The sequence below is a fragment of the Corvus cornix genome, chromosome 2, assembly GCF_000738735.6.
Source record: "Corvus cornix cornix isolate S_Up_H32 chromosome 2, ASM73873v5, whole genome shotgun sequence".
NCBI classification, from domain to species: Eukaryota; Metazoa; Chordata; class Aves; order Passeriformes; family Corvidae; genus Corvus; species Corvus cornix.
In genome coordinates this window covers 5,390,096-5,414,712 of record NC_046333.1, presented here as the reverse complement: position 1 = coordinate 5,414,712, position 24,617 = coordinate 5,390,096, and the positions used below count along the sequence as shown (strand labels likewise).

General features: G+C 44.8%; 1 protein-coding gene across 2 annotated transcripts in view; it reads left to right on the top strand.

Moving 5' to 3' along the window:
* The window catches only part of ACVR2B (activin A receptor type 2B), a 104,769-nt gene that overhangs the window by 58,264 nt on the left and 21,888 nt on the right, over positions 1 to 24,617 (top strand). For both annotated transcript variants that reach the window (XM_039549469.1, XM_019283246.3), the window contains exons 2-4: positions 18,027 to 18,234; positions 22,145 to 22,254; positions 23,816 to 23,967. In XM_039549469.1, coding sequence (XP_039405403.1) covers positions 18,027 to 18,234; positions 22,145 to 22,254; positions 23,816 to 23,967 — 470 coding nt within the window. The remainder of the gene's footprint in view (positions 1 to 18,026; positions 18,235 to 22,144; positions 22,255 to 23,815; positions 23,968 to 24,617) is intronic.

Here is a 24,617-nt window from a genome sequence, read left to right as displayed (position 1 = left end):
TTTCTGGGGTGCTGGCACAAGGCCTGCTCTGAGTTAGCCAGCTCTGTCACAGGCAGCTCTGCAGGACTCGTTTGCACTGAGGGTCGTGTGAGGAGATGAGGAATTTTTCAAAGTGGTTCTGGGAACTCGTTAGGCTAAAAAACCCACATAAATGTATGATGAGAGCAAGTTATCACTGTACTTTACACTTTCAATGTGCCTAAACCAGGCTGCCTCACGCCTCCATCACCCCCTCCTCTCTTGATGCTTGTCTGTATATGTGGACATGCCAAACCAGAAACTCTCCTCCCTGACCCCTTTGGACAGATTCTGGGGTAAGGAGAGAAGTTCCCAGCTCAGAGGGGTTGGGGTGCATTCAGGGTGCCTTCACAGCAGCAGAAGTTTCCACACCAGGCTGCCTCCTCATCCTCTCCCTGCCTGTGCAGCTGGCATTGTGCCCATGACCCCAGACAGGTTGGCTGTCCCCTGTGTCCTCACACTCAGCACCAGTGTTGCTGGGCAGGATGAAGGGATTTTAGACTCCTGGGTCCTCTGCTTGGAAGCAGTGCAGGATGCTACATTTCTCCTTGATAGAGTTAAATAATGGTGTTATTGGTTTTTTTTCTCCTTTTATTTTCTTTCTTTCCTTCTCTTTTCATGAGGGGTTGTAATGCTTTTTTTGCTTTGGGTATTTATACATGCAGACAACTCTGCCTGCTAGTCCTGGTCCCTACTTCAGCACAGAGCAGCTCCTTCCTTTGAGGTTGCCTTCACCTTTATTCTGTGATAAAATGAGCCCATCTTCACCCTGGTGTTACCTTTAGGGCTGTGAGTTAACTGAGTTAACAGCTCTGGTGTTTTTCTCTTGGTCATTTAGAGGTGCTCAAAGCCCTGACGCTAAACAGCTGATCCAAGCTCCAGCTGCCCAGGACACATGTGGAAATTGAGTGAAATATCCCTTTGTTTTTTGGGTTTTTGTATAAAGTAGTTTTTCCAAAGTGGAGGAAGCTCTCAAAACTGATTTCTCTGTTTTGTTGCTTAAGAAACCAAAAATCCATTGTTTCAAAAGGGTGAAGAGAAGAGGTACAGGGCTGCAGCTGAATGTGCAAAGCAGTAAAATGCTGTGGGATCCTGGACTGTTGAGACTCATCACACCCCTGTGGCATCTTCTTGCCCTAGGGGAACACTCGATTTCATCTCAGTTAAAGCCAAGTCGTGGTTTGGGATGACGGTGGTGACACCCCAGGCAGATTCCTTGTATTTGACAATGTGCTGTTTCACCTCTGGTAGAAATGGGATGCTTTTCATCCAGCTCCAACATCATCTGTGCTATAGGGGTTGATGATTGATGTGACTTCTCCCCCCTAAATTCAGGGAAATCTCAGCAGAAGGGTGGAGCAGAGCAGGAAGCAGCAGCAAACACCGTCTCTCCCTCTTGGGGAAAGATCCTCCTCCTTCCCTATTAGAAGATTAACAATAATGAAATAATTCTTTTATATTCACATCTGGTCAGAATACACTTGCCTGTCTCAGGACTTTCCTCATATGTTTGCTGGGAGTTTTTACAGGATGAGGGGGCTCACTTTTTTCTAGTTCACATCCCTGGAAGTACTCAAGACCAGGCCGGACTGGGCTCTGAGCAACCTGGTCTAGTGGAAGATGTCTCTGCCCATGGCAGGGGATCAGAATGAGAACATTTTTAAGGTCCCTTCCAGCCCAAACCATTCCATGATTCAAGAAAATTGCATCTTTGCTGGGAGCAATGCTGTAATAATGTGTTGATGGGGAAGTGATCCAGGCACTTTGGCTTTCTCTCAATTAAACCTTACAGCAGGTTTACCTGCTGGAATCAGGAGGATTTAAAATGAAAATGGAGACATTCAAATGAAGGTAGCACACAGAGTCTGATGGTGATGGAAAATGGCTGTGAAACATTAGGGATGGCAGACTGAAATCTCAGATAGTCAGAAGGCAAATGAAGAGCAAAGATAAAAAGCTCCTTAGAGGTGTTTGCTTCAAAAAGAAAAAAATTAAAATAAAAATATTGTGGAGGCAGATTGGTACTGATGCACACCTGAAAGATTTGGCAAGTCAAAGGAAGAAAATGCTAAAAAAAGAAATTAAAATTCCAGGTATTGTTTGAAAGGCAAGAGACTGCTGCCTTAGAAGTGCCATTGGCATGTGCGGCATGCTCTGAAATTGCTAGGGAGAGTATATTGGATTGGGGTGGGGAAGGGAGGGAGAGACTAATTATATATAATCTTAAAATGAATTAGGTGATATAAATGTAATGAAAGCAAATCCTGTTCCTGGAGAGACTTTTCAGTTTGCATTTTGATATCCTAGGGCAATGGCATGTTGCTTTCTGACAGACAACCATTTGATTTGGAAATATGTGAATAATTGGGAAGTGAAACCTCTTTGAATTTGTTCCTTTCCCCTCTAGCATTTGAAGGACTAATTATAGGAAGAGATGCAGAATGCCCTGTGCGGGCATGGATGCAGCCAAGTTTCTACTTTGCTGGCTGCATGAGTCACTGTGCTGCATCCTGTGCTCTTTGATTGGTGTCCTTGCTTCGAAAATTATATATTTATTTTACATATGGAGAGGTAAGTGTCTTATGCTCCATGTCAGTGAGCCCTTGCTGAAGACACCTGTGCCAAAAGGATGCTCAGCAGTCGGTGGTGGAGGCTGGGAATGGGCTGGGACATGTGGGTGGCTGGGTAGGAGTAAACACCGATGTGAAAAGTGAGCGCCTGCAAGCTTCAGCATCTTGGCAAGGCTTGTGCTGCTGGCTCGACTGGGAGGCAGCGCCCTCTTTTAAGATGATTTTAAAATGGGTCTCAGGATCCTCCTGTCTGCAGTTCTCTGCTTACCAGCAGCCAGATACTGACTCTGTTCCAGGCAGCAGGTACCGTCTCCCCACTGCCAGTCCCCTGGATGGCACAAGCAAAACCGATGTGACCAATCCGAGCTCTGTGAGGAGGAGAGAGGGTTAATCAGCTGCATGGCTGGTCTGAGGCACTTGGTCTCATTTATCATCTCTGCCTGTGCTCAGCCCCAGGATGGTGGGTGTCCCAGGGGAGTTAGGGCCAGCATTGGGGCGGGAGACACTGAAAGCATGAATAAAAATACTCCTCAGTCTGGAAAAAAAGCAGCATTTTGCTCTCCGGGAGAGCTCACAGATTCTAAATAATAATACTGTACAAGTGTATGACTATCATATATATGAAGTCCTCTGCCACTGAAGGTGATATGCAAGATGGGAGCAAAACTGCTGCTGGGTGGGCAGAGAGGTGGGGGAAGAGAGGGAAGCACTTACAGCAAGGAGATGGAGAAAAAGCTCCCAGGCTGTGTGTGAGATCTGTAGTTCCCAAGCTGTGCTCAGCAGACCCGTTATAGTATCTTCCGTTAGGCTTTTGTTGTTTAGGTAACATGGAAAGTTTGGGATCTTCTGACATGGATGAGTCAAATATTCCTGGTGGCTTGTTCCTGACTTGATGTATAACCTTGAGCTTGGAGCTGTGCCTCCTCCTCCGGCTCTCCCCACCTGTGATAACTGGGATGGTGACATTTGCTGCTCTTTGTAAAGCAGTGCTGGCATGGAGACCTGCAAAGTGGAATGGGGTAGGATGCAGGATGCGCTGCTCACTGTTCTGGCCGAGAGCCGACGCGTGAGGTTGCTCAAAATGCAGCACATCCTTTGTCTCACCATCTTTAGGCAATATGGTGTTTGGGAAGAATCTTAACACAGTGAGGACCAGATGTATGTTAAGCCCTTGGGGCCATATTGAAATGCAAATGGAAATGAAAGAGTGCATTACTTCCAAGAGTAGTCTAAGGATGAAAACACCGTGTTGGGAGACTGTGCATGGAAAGCAGATAGCTGGGTATGAGTCCTGACAATGCTTTATCCTGTTGGGAAACCTGCATGCAATGCAGTGTTGTATTTGGGGGTTTGAGATCATTGTTCCACAGATTATTTAAGCCTGGATGCATTTTTAGCTGGACTTTGTCTAAAGAATAAACATAGCCAGGGCTCTTTTCCAGTCATCAGCTAAATGGCCAGATCAAGGGCTTGAGTCAGCGATTCTTGCAAAACATTACTGACTGTCTTCAAAAATATTTCCTAACACTTTTTGCTTTTGAAAATGTAATCATGCATAAAGTGATGTACGTTAGTTTTGCTTTGCTAATGATTCTGGTGCCTGGATTCTGTCTGTGTGTGTTGGATCTGCTTCTCACTTGCTTGTATGATGCTCTGCTTCCTACATTCATCCATGTACGCCTGAAACAGCAACCCAGAGATGGGACTCATCCTCTTCCAGGAATAAAAGAGCTACATTACCTCCTTCTGCAAAACCAGGATTTATATTTTTGCTGCTTTAGGGATGTGTGGCTTGTATGAGCAAAACTAACCTACGTATCCCACTAAAACAGATGCTGCAGACAAAGGGCTCCAGTTCTTGCTGCAGGGCTTGTAGTTGTGCCTTGGATTTTGATTCAATCTGCAGAATTACTTTTCAGTAGAAATACCAATACCCTTCATATTTCATGATAAGACAGCTAATCCCCATTAGTTGTCCCATCTAGAAATTGTTCTTTGTATGGCAAGGAACACAAAATGTTCATTTCTCACTATGCTGAGTTGAAAAGGGGTTGTGAGATGCCAGCTTGGACCAAGCACTATGGTGACTTCTTCTCTCCACTTACATTTTGCAAAACTGTGTAGTGACTTCTGGATACTTAATTTGAGACATTTTAAACATTTTTTGTTCTCTCAAGAATGAGGCACCTTTTCAAGATAGCTTAAGCTGCCTATCCTGCATGAAAATATTTACTCCCTTTGAAACTCTTGGCCCTTCTAGAATACAGCCAGGCAGGCATGTGGCTTCCTCTGCTTCAGTGTAAAGGTCACTTATGATGTGTTGTTAATGAATAATTACTACTGCATGCTTCCCTCTTTAAATGGCAGGGGCATCCTTGCTACTTAAAACATTAAAAACTTGTTAAGATGGAAAATACCAGCAAAGAGACAAAAAACCTGTGCAAAATCTCTGTCTATTGGGAAATGGTTGCAAGGGCAGCAGGGATGGACTCTGGCAGGAAGAGGGCTTTGTGTTCTTCTCTCAGCAGCTGTTGGCTCCAAATGGCACTTCTGGGCTCAGGGCAGTTGTTCAGAGGGATTGAGTTCCTCAAATCCCAACATGAAAAGAAATGCAGGCTGTCTGGATGGATGGGAATGGAAATCAAGAGCAAAGTTGCAGTCAGTAACATACTGCATTTGGTTGGCCAGTAGCTGCTTGGATCTTTCAACATTTGAATTATTTTTAAATTATGTTTTTAGGTTGAAGGCATGCAGTATAGGAACTGGACAATGGCCAGACTAGGCCAGAACAAAAGCCCACCCAGCCCAGTGGTCTGACCCCATCTTTTGCTGAAAGATGCCTGGGGAGAAAAGGCAGAACAAGAAAGTGCATGTGGTTCTTCTTAAAACATTATGGGGAATCTTCTGAGAAGATTGTGATTCCCACATCACCTGCCCTTTGGGTGAGGAACTGCCTTCTGCAGGTGTGCTTTGAGCCTGGCTCTCACCAGCTGTGATTGGTTCACCCTTCATCACTTGTTTCCCTCTTCAGCAGCTGCCCCACTCGGGCCATCATAGAGCTGGAGGAGGTTGATCAGCAGTTTTATTCTCCAGTTTTAATTCAGCATGAAGAAGAGTGGATCTCTCAGTGTTCACCAGAGCTCCCAGGATATTGCTAGAATAGTAGGTTATGTTTTCCTGGGGTTGTTGTATTAAAGACAGTGAATCCTGTACTAAAGTATTTATATTGAAATACTTGAACTGTGACATGATGCCCATGGAAAATGAATACAAGCAGCGTGGGCTGACACTTTCCTACAGTCTTATCTTTGTTCCCAAAGAAAGATATAAAGGTGGAGGGATTCCCATCTGTGCTGCTGCCTTGCCTGGGGCAGGTGTGTTCACCTGCTTGTTGGTGTGGAAGCAGATGGTCCTGCACCCTCCAAAAAGTTATCAAAAGCTTTGTTTGCTCTTCTCAGATGGCTGCAACGCCTTACCAAAGTTCAGGGAAATTGGCTGAAGAGCACTGGGATCTATGTGTTCAGACCTAGTGGCAAGATTAAGTGGTTTTATTGCTCAACTGGCTGCTGTCACTGTGAAGCTTTTCACATTGCCTTGGAACTTTTTATTTTCTTTAGTGAAGAATAGAATTTACTGGTAGCATGTCTTCCATTTCTGTCCCTGCTGATTAGCAGGAGTGTACAGTAATGTCACAAAAAGTACCTTTTTATTAGAGAGGTGTGAGTAGTTTGCATGCCTGTGTCCCCAGGTAAATCTGAGCAGGGGGAGGCAGTGAGAAGACATGTTCAGGGTTGTAGTTTGCTCATCTCTCTCTAGCTGCCGCTCCTCTGTGTGTGCATTCCTGCAGGCACCTCTCCCATCTTCCAGCTCAAGCACATGGACCAAAACAAGTGATTATTGCATCTTGCTGATGAAGCTCTTCAGGCAAAAGGAGAGGGTTTAACTGCAGCTTAAATTGTTCATGTTACAGGTTATGGAGGAGCGTTCAAAAGATTTGGGTTGGAAGGGATCTTTAAAGATCCTTTCGTTCCAACCCCCCTGCCATGGGCAGGGACACCTTCCATTGACCAGGTTGCTCCAAACCCCATCCAAACTGGTCTTGAAGACCTTCAGGGATGGGGCATCTACATTTTCTCTGGGTAACCTGTTCCAGTGCCTCACCACCCACCCAGGAAAAAATTTCTTCCTAATCTAAATTTATCCTCTTTCAGTTTAAAGTCATTTCTCCCTGTCCTATCACTACAGGCCTAGGCAAGAAGTCGTCTTCCACCTTTCTGGTAAACCTCCTTTGTATATTGAAAGGCTGCAGTAAGATCTCCCCGGAGCCTTCTCTTGTCTTGGATTCTCATTGCATTTCCAGAGATAAATCCCTCTAAATACTTGTGGTGTCTCTGAAAGTGCCCAGAAAAGGGCACCCACATCTCCTTATTCTCCTACATCAACATCTAATTAGCAGCATCAGAGATGGTGCTAGTGGAGATCGCCACCTATCCAAGGTCAGGAAATTGGGAGTACTGTGCTGAATCTTAGAATATTACTTTATGCTTTTTTACGTAGTATTGGAGCCTGGTCACCATGGGAACGGGCATCTAAATAGAAAGTCGAACTGGAAGGGAATGTACCCAGTTTCTGGGGTGGAGCTGTTGAGCTCATGCCATCCAGAAAGTTTAGATGTGGATGGAGGGGAAGTTCTTCCTTCACTCCATGTGTGCACTGCAGTCCAAAGTGTTTTAGTCTTCCTATGGTGTGAGAAAACCAGGAAGGCAAAGATCTGTCCCAGAGCACACAGTTATTTTATTGCTTCCCACCTGAGAAACAGGCAGGATTTCAATTTCCTGGGACAATCTGCTCAAAACCATTTTTATTTCAAAGTGGGATCTGGATGCTGGTGAATGCATGTAATCAAAATGAAAGCTAATAGGTGACTTTATTTCCCCCCATGCCCCTTTACATAAAATCTCTTCAGCATCTCTTTTATAACTTGTCTTTAGAGAATCACTGCAGTTATCCAGCCGTTTCTTCCGTGCCTTTCATTATTGTAACAGAAACAATCACTGGAAATTGCATGATGGTATTGGGTTGTGCTACATTCCTTCCTCAGGTCGTTTGACAGCAGCTTTTTTCAATAGACTCAGAGGAGAAAGGTACATTTCTGTAAACATGAGACAAGTCCTAGATGTGCTGTAGCCACTTGGGAGAAAATTCCATTGTAAAAGAAGCTCTTAAAATTGCTCATGTGGGATTTGCCATTAAGAGCATAAAGACTGGAGAACTGGACTTCTGATTTGGCTGGCAACTTGCTTCTCATCCTCAAAGAATTTTAGGAATGTCTTTACTTCCTTTTGGAGGGCTTAAGGCTAGTTTGTGATAGCAAGGGCCAGAGAGTTGCTTTTTTCCTGCCTCTCTTCTCTTTCAGACTAGGTTCTGCTGGCTTGTTAACTCTTGAAATACCAGCGTACACAAGGAAAGAGCTTTTTAAAAGTCAGTGGTTTCTTCTGCAAACCTTGAACGACCTGAAGGTGTAGAGCGTAATGCAAAAGGTGTCCCTTGCACCAAGGAGTTATCAAGTATTTTCACATGTACTGGTATGGGCTGGGTGAAGGAATCTCTGCTTGGGATGTGGTAATGGATGCTTGTCCTTCATCAGTGTAAGACTGGCTATAAACTGTGCTCATGCTTTTTTGTGTGCTGCACTTCCATCATGTTCTTATCCTTTGAGCTGAAATGCACCAGGCTGTCAGACCGTCGGTGATTGCTTATGTGCTGGGGGGAATGCAGGTCAGGCTGGCAGCTAAAATGTGCATGTTTTATTCTCTAGAACATGGAGAAATAGGGAGATTTTGTCATGGTGTATTTTGTACGTGAATGGTCTTTGCCCAAAAGGGCTTGATACCCCATCAACACAGTGAATTCTCGAGCTTTGCTGCAGCTCAGAGCTCTGTGCAAAGAGCTGCGCAAGCACCCCCTGCATGGTCCTGCAACATTTCTTGTCACTGAAGCCCTTGGTTCCTCTGAAGCAGAAGTTTGGTTTTCTCAGGTGAATAAAGAAGAGACACCAGTTGGCACCTGCCAACAACCATCCATCATCACGCTGGAAGTGAGGTTTGAACTTAGACATCTGTAAGATTTTCTCTCTGCCACTGCCTCCCCTTCAACTGGCTGGCAAGGAGAAGCTATGATGTAGCAGAAAGGTACTCTTAGAAGCCTTTCTAGGTAGAGATCATCTTCTTCCACTGAGAGCATTTTCAAATTAATTCTTCCCTGAGTTTCTCACTTGCTCATGTAATCTGCTGATTAAGTGAGTCATCTCTATGGTGTATTTGAATTCTGGTCAATGATGGAGTTTAAAATAGTGATTTTTGAGCCAGTTCCATGGTTTAGAGCGGTCGTGGTTTTTTTATTGCCTTTCTTCCTCCTTCCTGCCGAGAAAACTGCTCAACTCCAAGCTTTGATTATTCAAGCAGAAGAGGGTGACAGGAACACAAACAAGCATCATTTAATTCTTGGGGACACGTTTTCCTGATGCTTGACCTTTTGGACTTCCCACATCTTCTTGTCCATTTACATGCATTACAGTTTTTCCAATTACCAGTGAATTAAATTTGGAATTGTGGTATTTGGAAATGTCAAGCAGAATCAATAGAAAAGCACTTGGGGCCCAATCTTAGTAGACTCAGCACATTTGAAAGCATATTTGAAATGTTCCTACTGATAAATCTTGGAGGACCCTGTGTAGATTATGAATTGAGGTGCTGCTGTTTGGGTACCAAAGCTCTCTGTGGCATGCCAGGTGTGCTGTGCTGTGTTGGACACACATCACTCTCTCCCTGGAGAAGACCTCAAAACTCAGGAGCTCTGAAAAGCATTTCTGCTGGTGGCAGTGGTATGGGATGATGAGGACAGTGGGATGGAGCAGATGCACGTGAAAGAGCTGGGAAAGGCATCGCCACATGATTATTGCTGTTCCTTAAACCTCTGCACTCCACAAGGAGATGCTCCCACACCCTCGTTCCTTTGCGTGGAAGGAAATTCATTTTTTAGGCTTGCTTTGAAAGCTTTTCAAAACTTCGCTGTGTGTGGGGAAAATATTTATGAATGTACGTGATTTCACTTCCTCCTCCCATGCTCTTTGGAGACCCCATGCTGGCTCCCGAGGAGAATGGGAAAGAACAAATGATTGTGTTTTAAATGTCATTTCAGAACTTGCTGCATATTTTACTTAGTGATTTGTGGCATCTGGTCAAGACTTGCCCTCTATTTGATTTTCAGGAGTGCAGTTGGAAATACCTTAATCTTGCAATTAAGCTCTAATATTTTCCGTTACAGAGATTGCAAAGTTTGGCTGCTGAGACACCTTCTTGGTAGCTTGTGTGCAGAGTGCTCAGCCCACAAGGGGCCATTTTTCATGCCAAAGAGTAGTCACTGCTGTTACAAGCCAAATAAATGGCCTGCTTAATGCTTTTATAAATGCACACCTCAAATTCAAGGAAAACAAATAAAAATCTTGATAACTATATACCTGTTTGGAAACTTGTGGTCTGGGGGAGAAAACACAACTTCTCCATTATGGAATTCCTCTGTGGAGCAAGTAATTTTCTTGGTGTAGCAGGGTAAAGGAAGCCTGGAGGTATCTTCTAGTGAATTGAGGGGGATGGAAGAGCATCATTTCAGAGGTGCTGCCTGAGGTGGCATCCCTGGGGATGGTCACACACAGACAGGCAGCAGCTCAGCAGCTCTGGGAGCTTGGATGAGCGATCTACAGCTTCTCGTGCTCTCTCCACCCCACGCCGTGCGCAGGCGGGCGGGCGGCAGCAGTGCCCTTTTTGGATCTGTGACTTTGTGTTTGTCACTGCTGGCTTCATTTTGATTTCATTCTCTTGGGTGTAGCTGAGGGGTGTGTATCTGTGAAAAAAAACCAAAAAAAACAAAAAGGAAAAAGAGATTAGGCCTTTTCTGTGTGTTATTACTAATCCGGTTTGAGCTCTGCTGTTCAAATTGCCTCGTTTGTGACCCAAAGTGCATTTAAACATGAACTGCAGAAGCACCACGACATTAAATGCTTTTGATTGATCTCCCTGATGGTTTTATTAAAGAACTAAAATCTTTTTGGGGGAGACAGATACAGTTAGTGATGTGAACAGAGAAATGTAATTACATTTTTGGCTTTGTCCTTAACTGAAATGATACAAAATAGGATTTTTCTAATGGATAACTAAAATGATCTCTTCTTTAAATAAAATATAGAAATGGCCCTCTGAGTTCAAGTCAAAAATGCTCTGCTTCCAAAAATTGATTAACTGCTGGCAACGTTTCTGTCCTGCCGCACACCAGGCCAGCCGGTGACCTGGCCAAACCTCCTTGGATCGCTCTGCCTGGCCAGAGGAATGATTTACTAAACCTTTTCCTGAGAGATCCTCCCCTTTGGGCCAAGAGATTAATCTCATCAGCTCTGTGTGCACGTATGTGTGTGTGTACACTCAGTATTTCACTCAACTGAGTATCGCTGTCATCTCACTTGGCTCTGCAGGAATCCACCTGGTTTTGTGGACTTGTGAGGAGCTGGGATGCTCCATGTCCTTCTCCATGTCCTTTTCCTACCCACCCGTTTGACTTAAAATACCAGGGAAATTATTCAGAAGAATTACATCCTTTCCCTGAGCTGTAGTATTAACTCCTAAAATGCAATCCTTATATTTTACAGAACAGGTTTTGCTGTCAGTTTGGGGGAAAATTCTAATAAAGATCTAATTCTTTGGAGTAATTTCCTTGTTATCGTTTACTGACTTAAACCCAAGTTAAAAAAGAGATATATGGGGGGGGTGGGGGGGGGTTTGCTACACAGATGTCCGTGGAAGCTGTGAAGTGTGAGTCATGGTGTGAATATAGAAGCCCTGAGTTGTCATCCCTGGTGAGCAGGGAGGATGTATTTCTTAATATTAAAGTTCCTTTTTTAATTTTAAAAGAAAATGACTTAAAGCCTCCTGTCCTTTTGAGAATGGTTGTCAATGGCATCATTGCAGGTTACCATGGCAATATATGCTGAGATAATGGATTAACAGCCATTGATTGACTCGAAAACTTGGAGCTCTTTTACTGTGGGATAAGCCAAATCTATTGACAGAAAACAAAATTCCAGGTAATATCTTCCCTTGGCATTACACCTTCGCTTTCTCGGTGCTGCCTGTGCTCAGATTTACCTGATCTGGCTTAAGAGCCAAAACATTTTGCAATAGTAGATGCTTCTAATTAGCCATCCCTGCATCCAGCTGGTTGGATGGGGCATCTCTGCCTGGTCAAACACTGGCCACTGAGGTCCCCAAAGGTGGGGTGAAGTGTTGGCTTCAGAAAGAGGCTCTGCAGAGTCACAGAGGTTTGTTTCTGTTGTTGTTTAAAGACTTTTGTGAAAGAACAGGGGACAAAAGCAGCAAGTTTTCAAATCCTCGTGTACAGTTATGTGCTTAACCACAGATGTCATCACGAGTTTGATGTTTTGCCTAAAAATGTATTTAGCCCCTATTATTTAAGTACAGCAGGAATGAAATCACCCCGCTTGGGGAATACATGCTGGAGCAAGGCTTAGGAATTGCACATTCGTTTTGTAGAGATGCAACTGGGTGGTCTCTCCAGAGCAACATTTTCCAAACATTCCCAGTTGCAAGCCTTCATCTGGCTTGATTTTGAATTTCTAGCAACAACTATTGGAAATTATTTAATTTGCAGTCCTGCATGTGATTTCTGGGCAGGTGTCTGGGAGAGGGAGAGCTGGGAGGCAGCAGCTCTCTTTCCCTGCTTTTCCTTCCCCACCAGTGCCTCCGAGAGTGCTCCACAAATGCTTAGATTGTGGTCCCCCATTGAAGGGCGTGCCAAAATGCAGCTGTGGGTTTGGAGGCAGCTGGTTTAGCATCCCCTGGCAAGGGGGTGAAGTGGCTCATCCCAGCAGATGCTGCACTGCAAGGTGAGCACCCAGCAGCCTCGGATTTCCCAGCTCTGCTCACCCCTGCCATGGTTTGAGGGAGAGATCTCTGAAAGCAAACCCAAACCTCAAACAAAGGGCCCACCTTCCATAATCAGACTTGCAAGAATGCATCCACAGTTGCTTAATTGCTACATGCAATTACCCTCCAAATTAGAGGGCAATTACCCCAATTCAGTGCACAATCTCCGCCGTTTTATATTATAAAATTACACGTACAAATAGCTATATAGGGACATAACGAAGTGTTTGCAAATAACTTCAGCTGCATACACTGTTTCATATATAAAGCCCGGTGGTTTTGACAGTCAGGCAAACAGACTGTCTGGTAAATCACTCAGTGTTTATGCAGACTATTTTGACACATCCCATCTTTTCATATATACTTTCATTTTAGGTTTTCAAAAGGGGACAGGCAGAGATAAAGAACTGAGATTTATAGCAGCCTTCAGCCTTGGGGAAGATATTCCCTATGTATCTAATTATGAGATAGGAGCCCAGCAGCTGCTAACACCTAGACCTGGAGTTGCTACACTGGATCTTGGCTATAATTTAGAAGCTGTTGGATAATGATACAGCCTCAGTGATCTGTCAGCGACTCCAAATTAGGAGAGCAGGGTTTACTTTCAGATCAGCAGCAAGGTCCCATGTCTCAGCAAGCTGAAGTCCTTCAGTTCACGAGGATCTTTTTTTAATGAGCTCCCTCTGTGCCTTGCAACTCCCAAGTAGAGGGGAGAGGTCTTTCCCTGTCGCAAGGTGCTTCGACTGCTCTTCCCATCATTATGTGCCTCAGATGGGTGCTGGGGGTCCTGCTTGGCAAAAACCTGGAGATGCTTCAGTCATTTGGAGCACAAAATTGACCCAGGGGAATCAGCGTAATGACAGTTCCTCAGGACTGAGGTCAGAAAGTTGATTTCCACCCCAAAAATGGGTGATGGTGGGTAGCCTCCCTCTGCCTTCATGATGTATGGGAGTTATTTGGGCTTGGTATTTTGTGTAAAGGTATTTCTGTGTGGCTTTTGTTCGAGCCACACTGCGTCATCCCCGAAGCGCTGGGTGGATGCAGTGGGATGCCAGAAACCCATCTGCTCCTGCAAAGCCTGATTCTTCCTTAGACTTTGATTTCAAACAGGACTTCAGGCTTTATTGCTTAAACAAGTATTCATGGATTGTGGTATTAAAACGCTGATTGTTTTTGCCTGGCTGCTGACACGAGGCTCTTTTCCATGGAGAGAGCTGGGGCTGACAGTGGGATGCAGTGCTGGGGATGCTGCGCTTCTGCCCCATGTCCATGCTCCTGCCCCACATCCATGCCTCTGCTTTGCAACTTTTTTTCCCAAATTTTGCATTTGGTGGAATAGGCTTAGGCAGGAGAGGAATGGGAGCCAAATGAATGAGACCAGGTTCCAACAGCAATCTTCAAACACTTGCTTAGCAAAGGTTTTATATCTCATTGCACCCAAGTCCCATTGATTGTCTGCCAAAAGCTGGGCAGTTCTCTGGGATTTTTATTTTCCATCCTGCATGAGCAGGATATTACCAGGCAGTGCCACCAAATGAAGGAGCTCAGGAGCTTTCCTATGTACCAAGGCTGCTATGAGGCAGATGACTAGAGCATTGTGAGGAGGGGGAGAGCAGGACTGTGGGGACACAGCCCCTTTAGTCTGTCTCAGGCTGTGGTTTGTAACTGCACTGAAAGACTTGTTTCAGGAAAAGCTCTTTTAGCCAAAATTAATGGTGTCCCTCCAGTTAGATCCTCAAGTTTGGTGCAACACTTCTCTTGGACCAGGTTGTACTGCTGGGGGCACAGGGGAGCCCAGTCAAGTCCTTGTGCTGATGCATCAGCTGTGTGAAAGGAGACAAGCTCTTCCTGCACATATTTTGGGGAATACCCTCTGATTCTTCTTGCAACTTGAAATGAGAAGCAGGACATGGTTATCCATGCCTTTGTCACTTGGAAGAATAGTTTGTGCTGGCAGGGACCTTTAAAGCGCATTTAGTCCAACTCCCCTGCAGCAAGCAGGGACATCTTCAACTACATCAAGTTGCTCAGAGCTCTGTCCAACCTGACCATAAATGTTTCCACAGATGAGATATCTACCACCTCCCTGGGCAACCTGTCCCAGTGTTTTATCACCCTCATTGAGAAAAATATTTCTTCCTTATATCAAATCCAAATATTTTTTTAGTTTAAAACCATTACCTAATGTCCAGCTCAGTGTGTTTTACAGACGTACAGTGGCCTTGGGAGTATCCATTGCCCAGGGTGAGAAGAGGAGGGAGGAAAAACTACCTGGCTCCCTGGGGATGCAGGAGCAAAGCTCAGATTTCCTTCTCTTAGTCACCACCTTTCTCCCTCAAAGGGAAAAGCCCCTGTTTTGACTCCCCCTCCCTCTGTTCAGTGAGGGTTTTACCGAAGAGAGTGCAGAACAGGCAGTTAGCTGCAAACTCTGGTCTCTGCGTGATCCATTATAGAGCAAGGTGTGAGTGTTTCTTGATGAGCTAAAGCAGCAGGTAAATTAATACCCAGGCCTGGAGACGTGCCCCTTCCTGCTGAGACCATCTTGGGTACAAACAGAAGGGTTTCTTGCAGTTGTGAGCACCCAGCGGGGTGAGGATCCTACCAAATGGCTTTTAAAGAGATCTGAAAGCAGATAACAAACACGCAGGTTTTTAAAGTGTCTTCTTAATGCAAGCATCCTTAGGAGCTGTTATAAAGAAAGCATATATCTATTTAGTCATCCAAAACTTTATGCACGCTTTTATTCAAATCATCTAAACTTTGACAGCGGGGGGAAAACTGGGAAAGGCCTTTTTCCTGGCGCGGTTGCTGTTTGCAGAGTTGGGTTTGCGTGTTTGCAAGCAGCTCTTAGTCTTCAGCTGAAACTTGTTCCAGAAAAGACAACTGTCTTGGGGGAAGGGAGCCTGGGCTCAACACAGGATTTAGCAGCCTCGGTTTGCTGGTCCCACATCCGATACAGCTCCTGCTTCACATCTTTTCAACGTTCCCTTTCCAAAGCACAGTGGAAATATCGAATCTCACCGCAGCTCTGTGCATTGCATTGACCATTGTTGCAGGTGGAGAAAACACAGCCTATGTGATATTGCTTGGGGTTGCACATGCTGGTGGCTGAGCTAGGATTAGATTTTGGGGCTGCTTTCCAGCGAAATGGTTCATTAAACCTCCCAGCTTTCTGGGAGGTGGAGTTGGGGAGGCAGAGAAAATTTCTGTCTTGGTCAAAAGTGATATTCAGTTTGGGATGATGAAAATGATATTACAGAGTGTATTTGCAGGAGTTGTGAAGAAGGTGAAAAGTGAGGATTAGGAGTCAGGTACCAGCTGGTAGCTGTGTTACAATGGTAGACTTGTTACAATGAAGGTGCATTTTACAATGAGAGTGGTGTAACTCTGGCCCAGGTTGTCCACTGAGGTGGTGGCTGTAGAAGTATTCAAGGTCAGGTTGGACTCTGAGCAACCTGGTCTAGTTGAAGATGTCCCTGCTCATTGTAGGGATATTGGACTAGATGACCTTTAAAGGTCCTTTCCATCCCAAGCCATTCTATGATTCTGTGAAGTTAAGATATTCATTCTTTCCTTTGTAAGTAAAAAAGATATCGCCCTCCACCCCCACACGCAAGAAAAAGCTCTTTTACTTTCCTGCTGATTTAACCAGTATTTAGCAAAAGTGCTTAATCTGCCCTAAAAATATACGGTGTAAGTATCAAGAGAACAAATATCAAGGCTTTAACAAGGAGTGTCAATATTGACATTGTTCTGTGTTGAGGGATATTGGTAGGTTGTTTTCATTATTGTAAGCAACTTGTCAGAGGAAAACTCTGATGGAGCTTTGCAAGCGCTGATAAAACCTGCAGGTGCTATTGAAATTGAGCTCTCGTTCATGTGTGCTTTGAATATAATTTCCAGTTTCAGAAGTCAGCTTTATGACATTCTCATACCCCTACTCCCTTGCAGTCTCCCATGATGCAGATCAAGCAGTCTTCCTAAAAAGAGTTATGAAGGGTTGAACACCTCTTCAGCCTGCAAAGACATCTTAGTGTGATGAGTTTGCTCCGTGCCATGAAAATGACCCACTGCTGAGTCCAGGTGTTGGGATTGGGAGCAGGTTAGACACATCATCCCTAGCTTATTCAGAACTGTGGTTTTCCATCTAGAAACCTAGTTCTAGCCTTCACAGAGGTCTGGCTATTCTGGGAGCACAGCACTTTTGTTTTACCATCCTGCGGGACCTATTTGTGTTTTCTACCCAGTTGTCAACATATTTTATTGAGATACCTGCGTTTTCCATGATTGCAATCCATCAAAATAATGGCCAGGCCTGACCTTGCCTTAGGTTGGGTAATCCCAAAGAGAGATGGCTGCAGGGCATTTCAGGATTTACAGAATCATCAGCTTCATGGTACAGGGCACACAGTACCTTTTGTGTTTGTCTGCTTACAAGATGTGTGTTTTTTTCATTCTTCATTTTGTTTTAAAGTAATCCTCAAAATGCCACAAAACAGAGTATTTCCAGATGAAGAGAAGATTTCTAAGGTTTAGGACAAAGGAGGCCACCTGCAGATATCAGTGCTCCCTTACTTGACTCTGGTTTTAATGGATGTGTCTGCAATTGTATTTCAGTTCTGCCATATGGTGGCTATGGGGGAATTGTTTCCCTGGGGACAGTAGGAGCTCCATAGTCCTTTGGTACAAGGTTCTAAAGCAGGAAAGACCCACAGGATATGGAGACTCCTTTGTTTGTGGTGGCCAAGCATCCGTTTGTGGTGGCCAGTCTTGTTTTGGGGAACAGAGTTTGTTGCTGAAGGGCTTGTTTGAGTGCAGAGGCACGGGGAGCCGTGTCAACTGCAGCTAAAAACGTGGCATTTATCATATGGAGACTTGCCCAAGTAAGTCTGAACCAGGCTCTAAGTGAGGAATTGCCACTGGTCTGGCCCTCCTCTGCAGGATGAATATTATCTGTTCTCAGTTACATCCTACCCATGGAAGAAACTGTATTTTTAGGTGATGTTTCCCAGAGTAGTGGTGGAGAGGGAGAGTAACTCCACTGCATGACATCCCAGCAAGCATCAAGTAGCACCCTGGGAGGTTGTCTTTCCTAATCAAGGTTTCTGTGGTTAGACATTACGGGGTATGTGTTGCCTTGTGCGTCCCCTTTTTTAGGGTCCTAAAGTTGAAGCATTGTGCAGAGGAGATCTGGAAAGTTCTCAGCTGGCCTCTTGACTTCACCATGAGCTCCTGTGTGACCTTAGGCAAACCTGACCTCTCCATCCCCCACCTCAACCCAGAGGAGAGGAATAATCTGTGCTGAAGCTCACACTGCTGAGCTGCTCAGTTCCCAGGGAATCAAATGTATGCATCACCTAAAACACAGCCATGTGGAGATATGCTTCCCAAGATTTATTCTTGATTTTACTTGAATGTTCTTGGGGCTTGATTTCTTTTTCAGGACCAGGCCATGGGGAGGCTGAGACAAGGGAGTGCATCTACTACAATGCCAACTGGGAGCTGGAGAAGACAAACCAGAGCGGCGTGGAGCGCTGTGAGGGGGAGAAGGACAAGCGGCTCCACTGTTATGCCTCCTGGAGAAACAACTCGGGCTCCATCGAGCTGGTGAAGAAAGGCTGCTGGTTAGATGACTTCAACTGCTATGACAGGTAATAGCCCAACTGGTTTATCTAAATACAGGTTTAATCAATCCTCTAAGTGCAAAGGCTTGTGATTTTTTGCATAGAGGAAAAGAAGGCAAGTCCAAGTTAATTGGCAAAATCATCCCCTGTAATTACTTCTGTTGCTAATGCAGCTCTCAGAATTGTCACTTACCTGCTTTGACTTTCTAAATAGAAGCTGCAAAAGGCACTTTTAGGGGTTTTGTGTTGTGTTTTGTTTTGGTTTTTTTCATACCTAGCAAAGCTTTGATAATTCAAGCATTCATTGAAAAACCTGTCCTGTACCATCAAATGAAGAGCAATATGTTCTTCCAGGAGCATTTGGCGATAGAAGTGAAAACTTGGAATCATCATGGGGTGGTTAGGGGTTGAGATATTCTGGCGCTTGTGATGTGGCAAAAAGTTCCACCGTTCTTTGGCTGAGTGAAGAGAAGGGCCAGGAGAAAGAGTGGGGCAGCAAAAGCAATATGAGTTTGTGTGGCACTGCCTGTAGAGAGCTGAAAAGAAGTGAGGTATTGTAGTACGAAGGCTCCAGCCTCATTAAATAGCTGGGAAAATTAACTAGTCTTTTCTCACTTCCCTTGATGCAATTCTACAGGGGGGAAAAGAATTACAGCTAAAGAAAACAGCCCTATGAAGTTCCGCAGTTGAAAAGGACAGTGTTCAGTAGCTCTAAGCTCAGGGGTTTTGTTAAAAAAAACCCAAACCAACGATTAACAAACCAAGCCCAGCCCAGCCCTTTCAATAAGGATTAGCAACATAAAATTCAAGGATTTGCCTCGATATAACACCGATGTAGGTTGATCTCACCTTTGTGCAATTCTCAGCTGTGCATGTTTGTAGCTTCTCCTTCCGAAAGTTTTAGGAACACCAGGCGCTAAGCTGTGGGGTTAAAGTGGGACGAGATTTGTCCAATGGCTGCAGCGTTTTCTCCCTTTGGTGCTGTACACTTCCCCTGCTTTTGTGCCTGTTGTTTTGGCTTATCTCAACTGTGAGTTGTTCCTCCTCTTTGTTCTATTTTTAGCTCCAGGGTTACTTTCCTACCACACCTACTCCCTTGCCAATTGAGTAGCCAGGCTCTATATATAGTTAAATTTTTATTCTTTCCCAATAAATCAATCCTCCTTGGCCCATTAGTCATCTTAATGCTGATTATTCTGAGAACAGAAGGTCACTGTAGTTTCCTACTTCCAAGCACAAGTGTTTACTGTAAACAGATTTCTCCTTTCAGTGCTTGCTCTCATATCCAGTGACACTTGTATTGTCACTGAGTGTCTCTGCAGGGATGTAGTGGTTCTTAAACTTTGCTATAATGTGTTGCTCTGTTACAATGGTAAAAAGTTTCCAGGGCTCCTCACCAGTCTTTTGCAGCCATAGAATTGAGCATTCAGTATGCCACAGCCTGACTTTTCAAAGCCACGAATTCCAGGGCAAAGCTAAAACGCCTTCTGAGAATTAAAAAGCAGTACAAATATCAAAAGCAACATTTGAAATAAACGTTAGCTTTAATTATATAAAGGAATAAAGCCTCTTTAAATGCAGTGCTTTTCATTTTTTCTCTTCCCTTGAGTGCCCTTGGCAGATTTTCATGCAGACAGTGTCGCATACCAAGGTGGCAAAAAAGGCTAAAATGCTGATTTTTCGATCAGTGGTGCTGTGCTGATGCCCTTTGTGTCTCTGGCACCTTTGGATGCCGAGTTTCTGGGAGCAGCCTTGGCAAATGCACCTGTGTTCTGCCTTCCTGATGCAGGGCATGGTCCTGCTCTGTTGACTGCTGCTGCTGCTCTTGGAGCACAGGCAGCACACGCTGGGATGTGCCAAGTGCTGCCTCCTTTGTAGCTGCAATGTGGAAAAATTTTGGAGTGCAAGGGTTGGGACATTGAGGGTGATGGCTCCTTACTCTATTCTTCATCTTGAGGAAACAAGAACGTGGCACATGTACATTTAAGGTTATAGGGAAAAGGTAGTGTTTAAAAATCGACTTGTGTGCGCTCGTTTATTTACACAGCCCTGCCGGAGAGGTCATGTTCACATTCCCTGCAGAGCACGTGAACCTCTCTGAAACGTGCCCTCACTGCCACAGAAAAATGTGTCATTCTCTCCCACTGTCTCATTTGTAATATTTGCTAAGTGTAACATGTCATACATACCTGGATGGCTTCACTCAGAGGCAGGGATAATGAATTGCAGATGTGGAGCAGGCTGTTTTCACTCATTAGCTTGATTTCTTAACCAACAGATTTAGCAAAGGATGTGTTTTCTATTGAAGGCTCCAACACTGATGCTGTTAAATCCAAAGGGCTTGTTATCTGATTTCACAAAAAAGCATCTGGAAGCATTGTTTAACTTGTTGAAACATCTTTGTTCATTTGAATAAGTCAAATGGCCACTTTTTTGCTTTGAAGTTTAAAAAAATGAGAGCCTGAAAAACAAACCAAGTGCTTCCCGGATGAAACCTTGGAGGAGACAGTTTTGCTATAGCCAGTTTTTTCTCTCAAAGGGAATAAAGCACTGAAAACTACCCAGTGCTAGGATTGAAGATAGCCCTTTCCATTCTTCTCGTGGCAGTATGTCAGTGATACCACAGAAAGGGAGGCTTGGCTTGGGTTCAGAAATGAGTAATAATGTCAAACGCATATGATTGTTTTGCTACTTCCTCCAAGTGGCTGAGGGAAGGAAGTTATGCATATAATTTAGCTGGGTTTCAGGAAATAGTTTGATACAGTTCTCTGCGGAGAGCAGCTCTGCAAGCCTAATAACTAAAGCAGAGTGTAGCATAGCAAAAGGTGGCAGGGAAGGGAAGCAACATTTAAGAAACAGAAAGAAATGACAGCTAGAGTACTGCAAAAATCACTGCACATCTCTTTTGGCATTGATCTGTGGGGAGAGGGAGGATGTGTGGAAGTGGAGTTGGTCTGATCCGTGGAAGTCCCCTAAGGCCTTGCAGAATGTGGAAGGAAATCTCAGTGCTGGGAAGGCTGTAGCAGTACCCGGATAAGAGGCTAAGGCAGAAAATGAGAGCTGCAACCTGATTTTCTTAAAGGTTTTTTGTGCAGAAATAAGCTTTTTATGGAGGACATGGCACTTGAAAATTAAACTTAAAAACTCCAGAAACAAAATGAGAATCATAGGACCCTAGAGTGGTTAGGGTTGGAAGGGACTTTCAAAGATCATCTAGTTTCAACCCCCTGCCATGGGAAGGGATACATTCCACAGGACCAAGGATGATCCAAGTCCTATCCAACCTAACCTTGGAACACTCCCAGGGATGGGTCATCCGCAGCTTCTCTGGGCAACCTGTGCCAGCGCCTCACCACCCTCACAGTAAAGAATTTGTATCTAATATCCAACCTAAACCTGCCCTCTTTCAGTATAAAGCCATTACTTTGAGGGCTGTTGCTGCTGCTGTCTGGTGCCCTTCAAGTGCTCAGAGCTGGTGATGCTGAAGGCTGTGGGAGCAGCATTAGCTCAGCCCTCATCATGTGTGCTTTATGGCACAATCTTTAATTGCATGATCAAATGCTTCTGTGCCCTGGCAGCATTCATATGGGCTGTGGGAAAGTCACTGTTCAGGGACTGAGGCGTCTCTGTCGTTTTTCTCCTCATTCCGTTAGCAGCGGCGGCTGTTATTTATTACTCACCATCTAATGCCCTCAGTACATATGGAAGCATTTGTTTCCTTCACAGTTTTTTCAAGGGTCCTTGCTATCCACTGGGGTATTTGAGTGCCAAGTTGTTTTCTGTAAGTGGAGACTGCTGATCTGTGTGGCACAGCCGCAGGAGGAGGTGTGTGGAGAAGACAGTTTGGGGCAGATTGGCTCCCAAGGACAAGAGGCAGGAGTTGGCTGACGCTGTTTTTCTCTCTTCTTCATTCCGTGTCTGTCCCTCCCTGGCACAGGCAGGAGTGCGTAGCCACAGAAGAAAACCCTCAGGTGTTTTTCTGCTGCTGCGAGGGCAACTATTGCAATGAGAAATTTACCCATTTGCCCGAAGTCACCGGCCCAGAAGGTGAGTGACTGGGAGGACGGGGAGTTGGGGTCTCTTCCCCTAGACCCAGTTTCCAATGACTTTCATAGAAACATAGAATGTCTTGAGTTGGGAAGAACTCACAAGGATCATCGAGTCCAACCCCTGGCCCTGCACAGGAAACCCCCAAGATTCACACCATGTGCCTGGGAGTGTTGTCCAAATGCTGCTTGAGCTCTGAGCTTCGTGTTGTGGCCACTTCCCTGGGGAGCCTGTTCCAGTGCCTGACCACCCTCTGGGTGAAGAACCTTTTCCAAGTGTTGGTCCTAAACCTCCTCTGATTCAACTTCATGCCAACATTGAATTGCTGGATGTTTTGGTTACAAAGTCAGAAATTCTTTTGCTACAGTTCTTTAAGAACAGTTTTTTAAGGTTGTTTCACTCTGTGGCTAAAGCAATGGATACCATCAGTAAGAATTAGGTTTTCTTTATGGTGGACAGTTCACTGTGGGATGTTACAAAACAAAATCCCACACGAGGGAAAGAGGGCAGAGTGATTTATACAGCATGGATTGAGCCTCAAATTCTTAAAAGGTGTTTGACACCTTCCTCATTAATTTCATAGGTCACAAGTCTCCAGATACCTTCTGGGATTTTTGCATTTGATTCTATTTTGTTGGTCTGGGGATTGAAAGGGAAAGGGTGTGTGTCAGCTTTCAGAGTCTGTGGATATGCATCAAGGAAGAAAAGTAATAGCAGGACCTTCTTCAGAGGCTAATAGAAAAATGATGATTCTTTTAGGTGTATACTTTTTAAAGTATCATTCAATAAAAACTATTAAAGCAGGTGAATCTTTTCCTCAGGTTGGTTTCCACCACTTTGAACTACCTGCATTTACTGAGATGTTCCAACAGACCTTTATCAGATTTTCCTGGGCTTTCCTGATAGGTTTTTAGTTGTTTACATGGGTTATATTATCTCCTGTTATTAACGTACCCGTAGTAACCTAGTAGCAAATATTCTTTCTCTCACAGGTTTTTGTTTAATTTGGCAAGTCTTGCTATTTTTTCCTTCCCTGTCTCCAACATAGCAACATGGCTCCATTTAGTATTCCCATTGTTTGTGTCTCAACTGCACTGATGTAATTTGGAACAAGAACTACTGTGGGAATAGTGCATTTGATTGTGGCTCCGGCAGCATTTTACTAAAAACTGACAACTTGTCAATCACTGTGAAAGGTAAAGCAACGCTGCAAGGGATTTTATGCTCTCTTAATACATTTGGAAGGGTTAAGAGGAGGAAATGTTCTGCTTTTATGTATCCCAGCAAGAAATACCTGTCTTAAATAAAGGTCAGATGGAGGCTCAGCTTGCAAAGTGTGGTTTGGGCAATTGTAACTCCATTACTGACAGTACTTCTACGGAGAGGAGAAAACCACGGAGCCTTGTGAATACTGTTGGGCGGGATGAGACATGCCAGCCAGCATTGTCAGCTTTGGAATGGAGAGACAGATGGGGTTTGGTTGCATCTGGATGTGCAGCTGACAGTGCTGCTGCATTCCTGAAGGCCCTTTTCCCTCGCTTACCCTGCTCTTTCCTCACAGTCATCTACGAGCCACCGCCGCCAACGCCCTCTCTGCTCAACATCCTGGTGTACTCCCTGCTGCCCATTGCCGTGCTGTCCATGGCCATCCTGCTGGCCTTCTGGATGTACCGGCACCGGAAGCCTCCCTACGGCCACGTGGACATCATTGAGGTGAGGGAGTCACTCCCCTTTGTTTGGGCCTTGCAAAAGGCACAGAGGCTGCTCAGTGTATGTTCACATCCACTTTTGCTTCACTCTTTTCAGGTGGCCTAAATTTTCTTCTCTGTTTTTGGAAGTTGGTGGCACAGTTGGCCTCCATGGAAGTGTTGGACTGATGGGTTTAGGTGGGGTTATCACCATGTCTGAGATACCTGGGGGAGGGAATTAGACAACCCTGCCCTTCCTCCCAAACTCTCAAATCCATTGCCTGATTTCAGCCAACTTTGTAGAGCATCAGAGATTCTGAGAGATGATAAAGTTCCTGCCAGTTTTGTGGGAGGAGGGAAGATGCTTTCCCTGATGAAGCTCAGGTTTTGTGAGCCCTCAGAGAATGGATGCAGGAGGCATTGGGGTGACCTAATTGCAGCCTTCCAGTATCTGAAGGGAGCCCTCAAGAAAGATGGAGAGGCACTTTTTACAAGAGCATGTAAAGAGCATTCCCACAGGACAAGTGGGAATGGATTAAAATTGAAAGAGAACGGGTTTAGATTAGATAGTAGGAAAAAATTCTTCCCTGTGAGGGTGGTGAGGCCCTGGCACAGGTTGCTCAGGGAAGTTGTGACTGCCCCATCCCTGGAGGTGTTTAAGTCCAGGCTGGATGG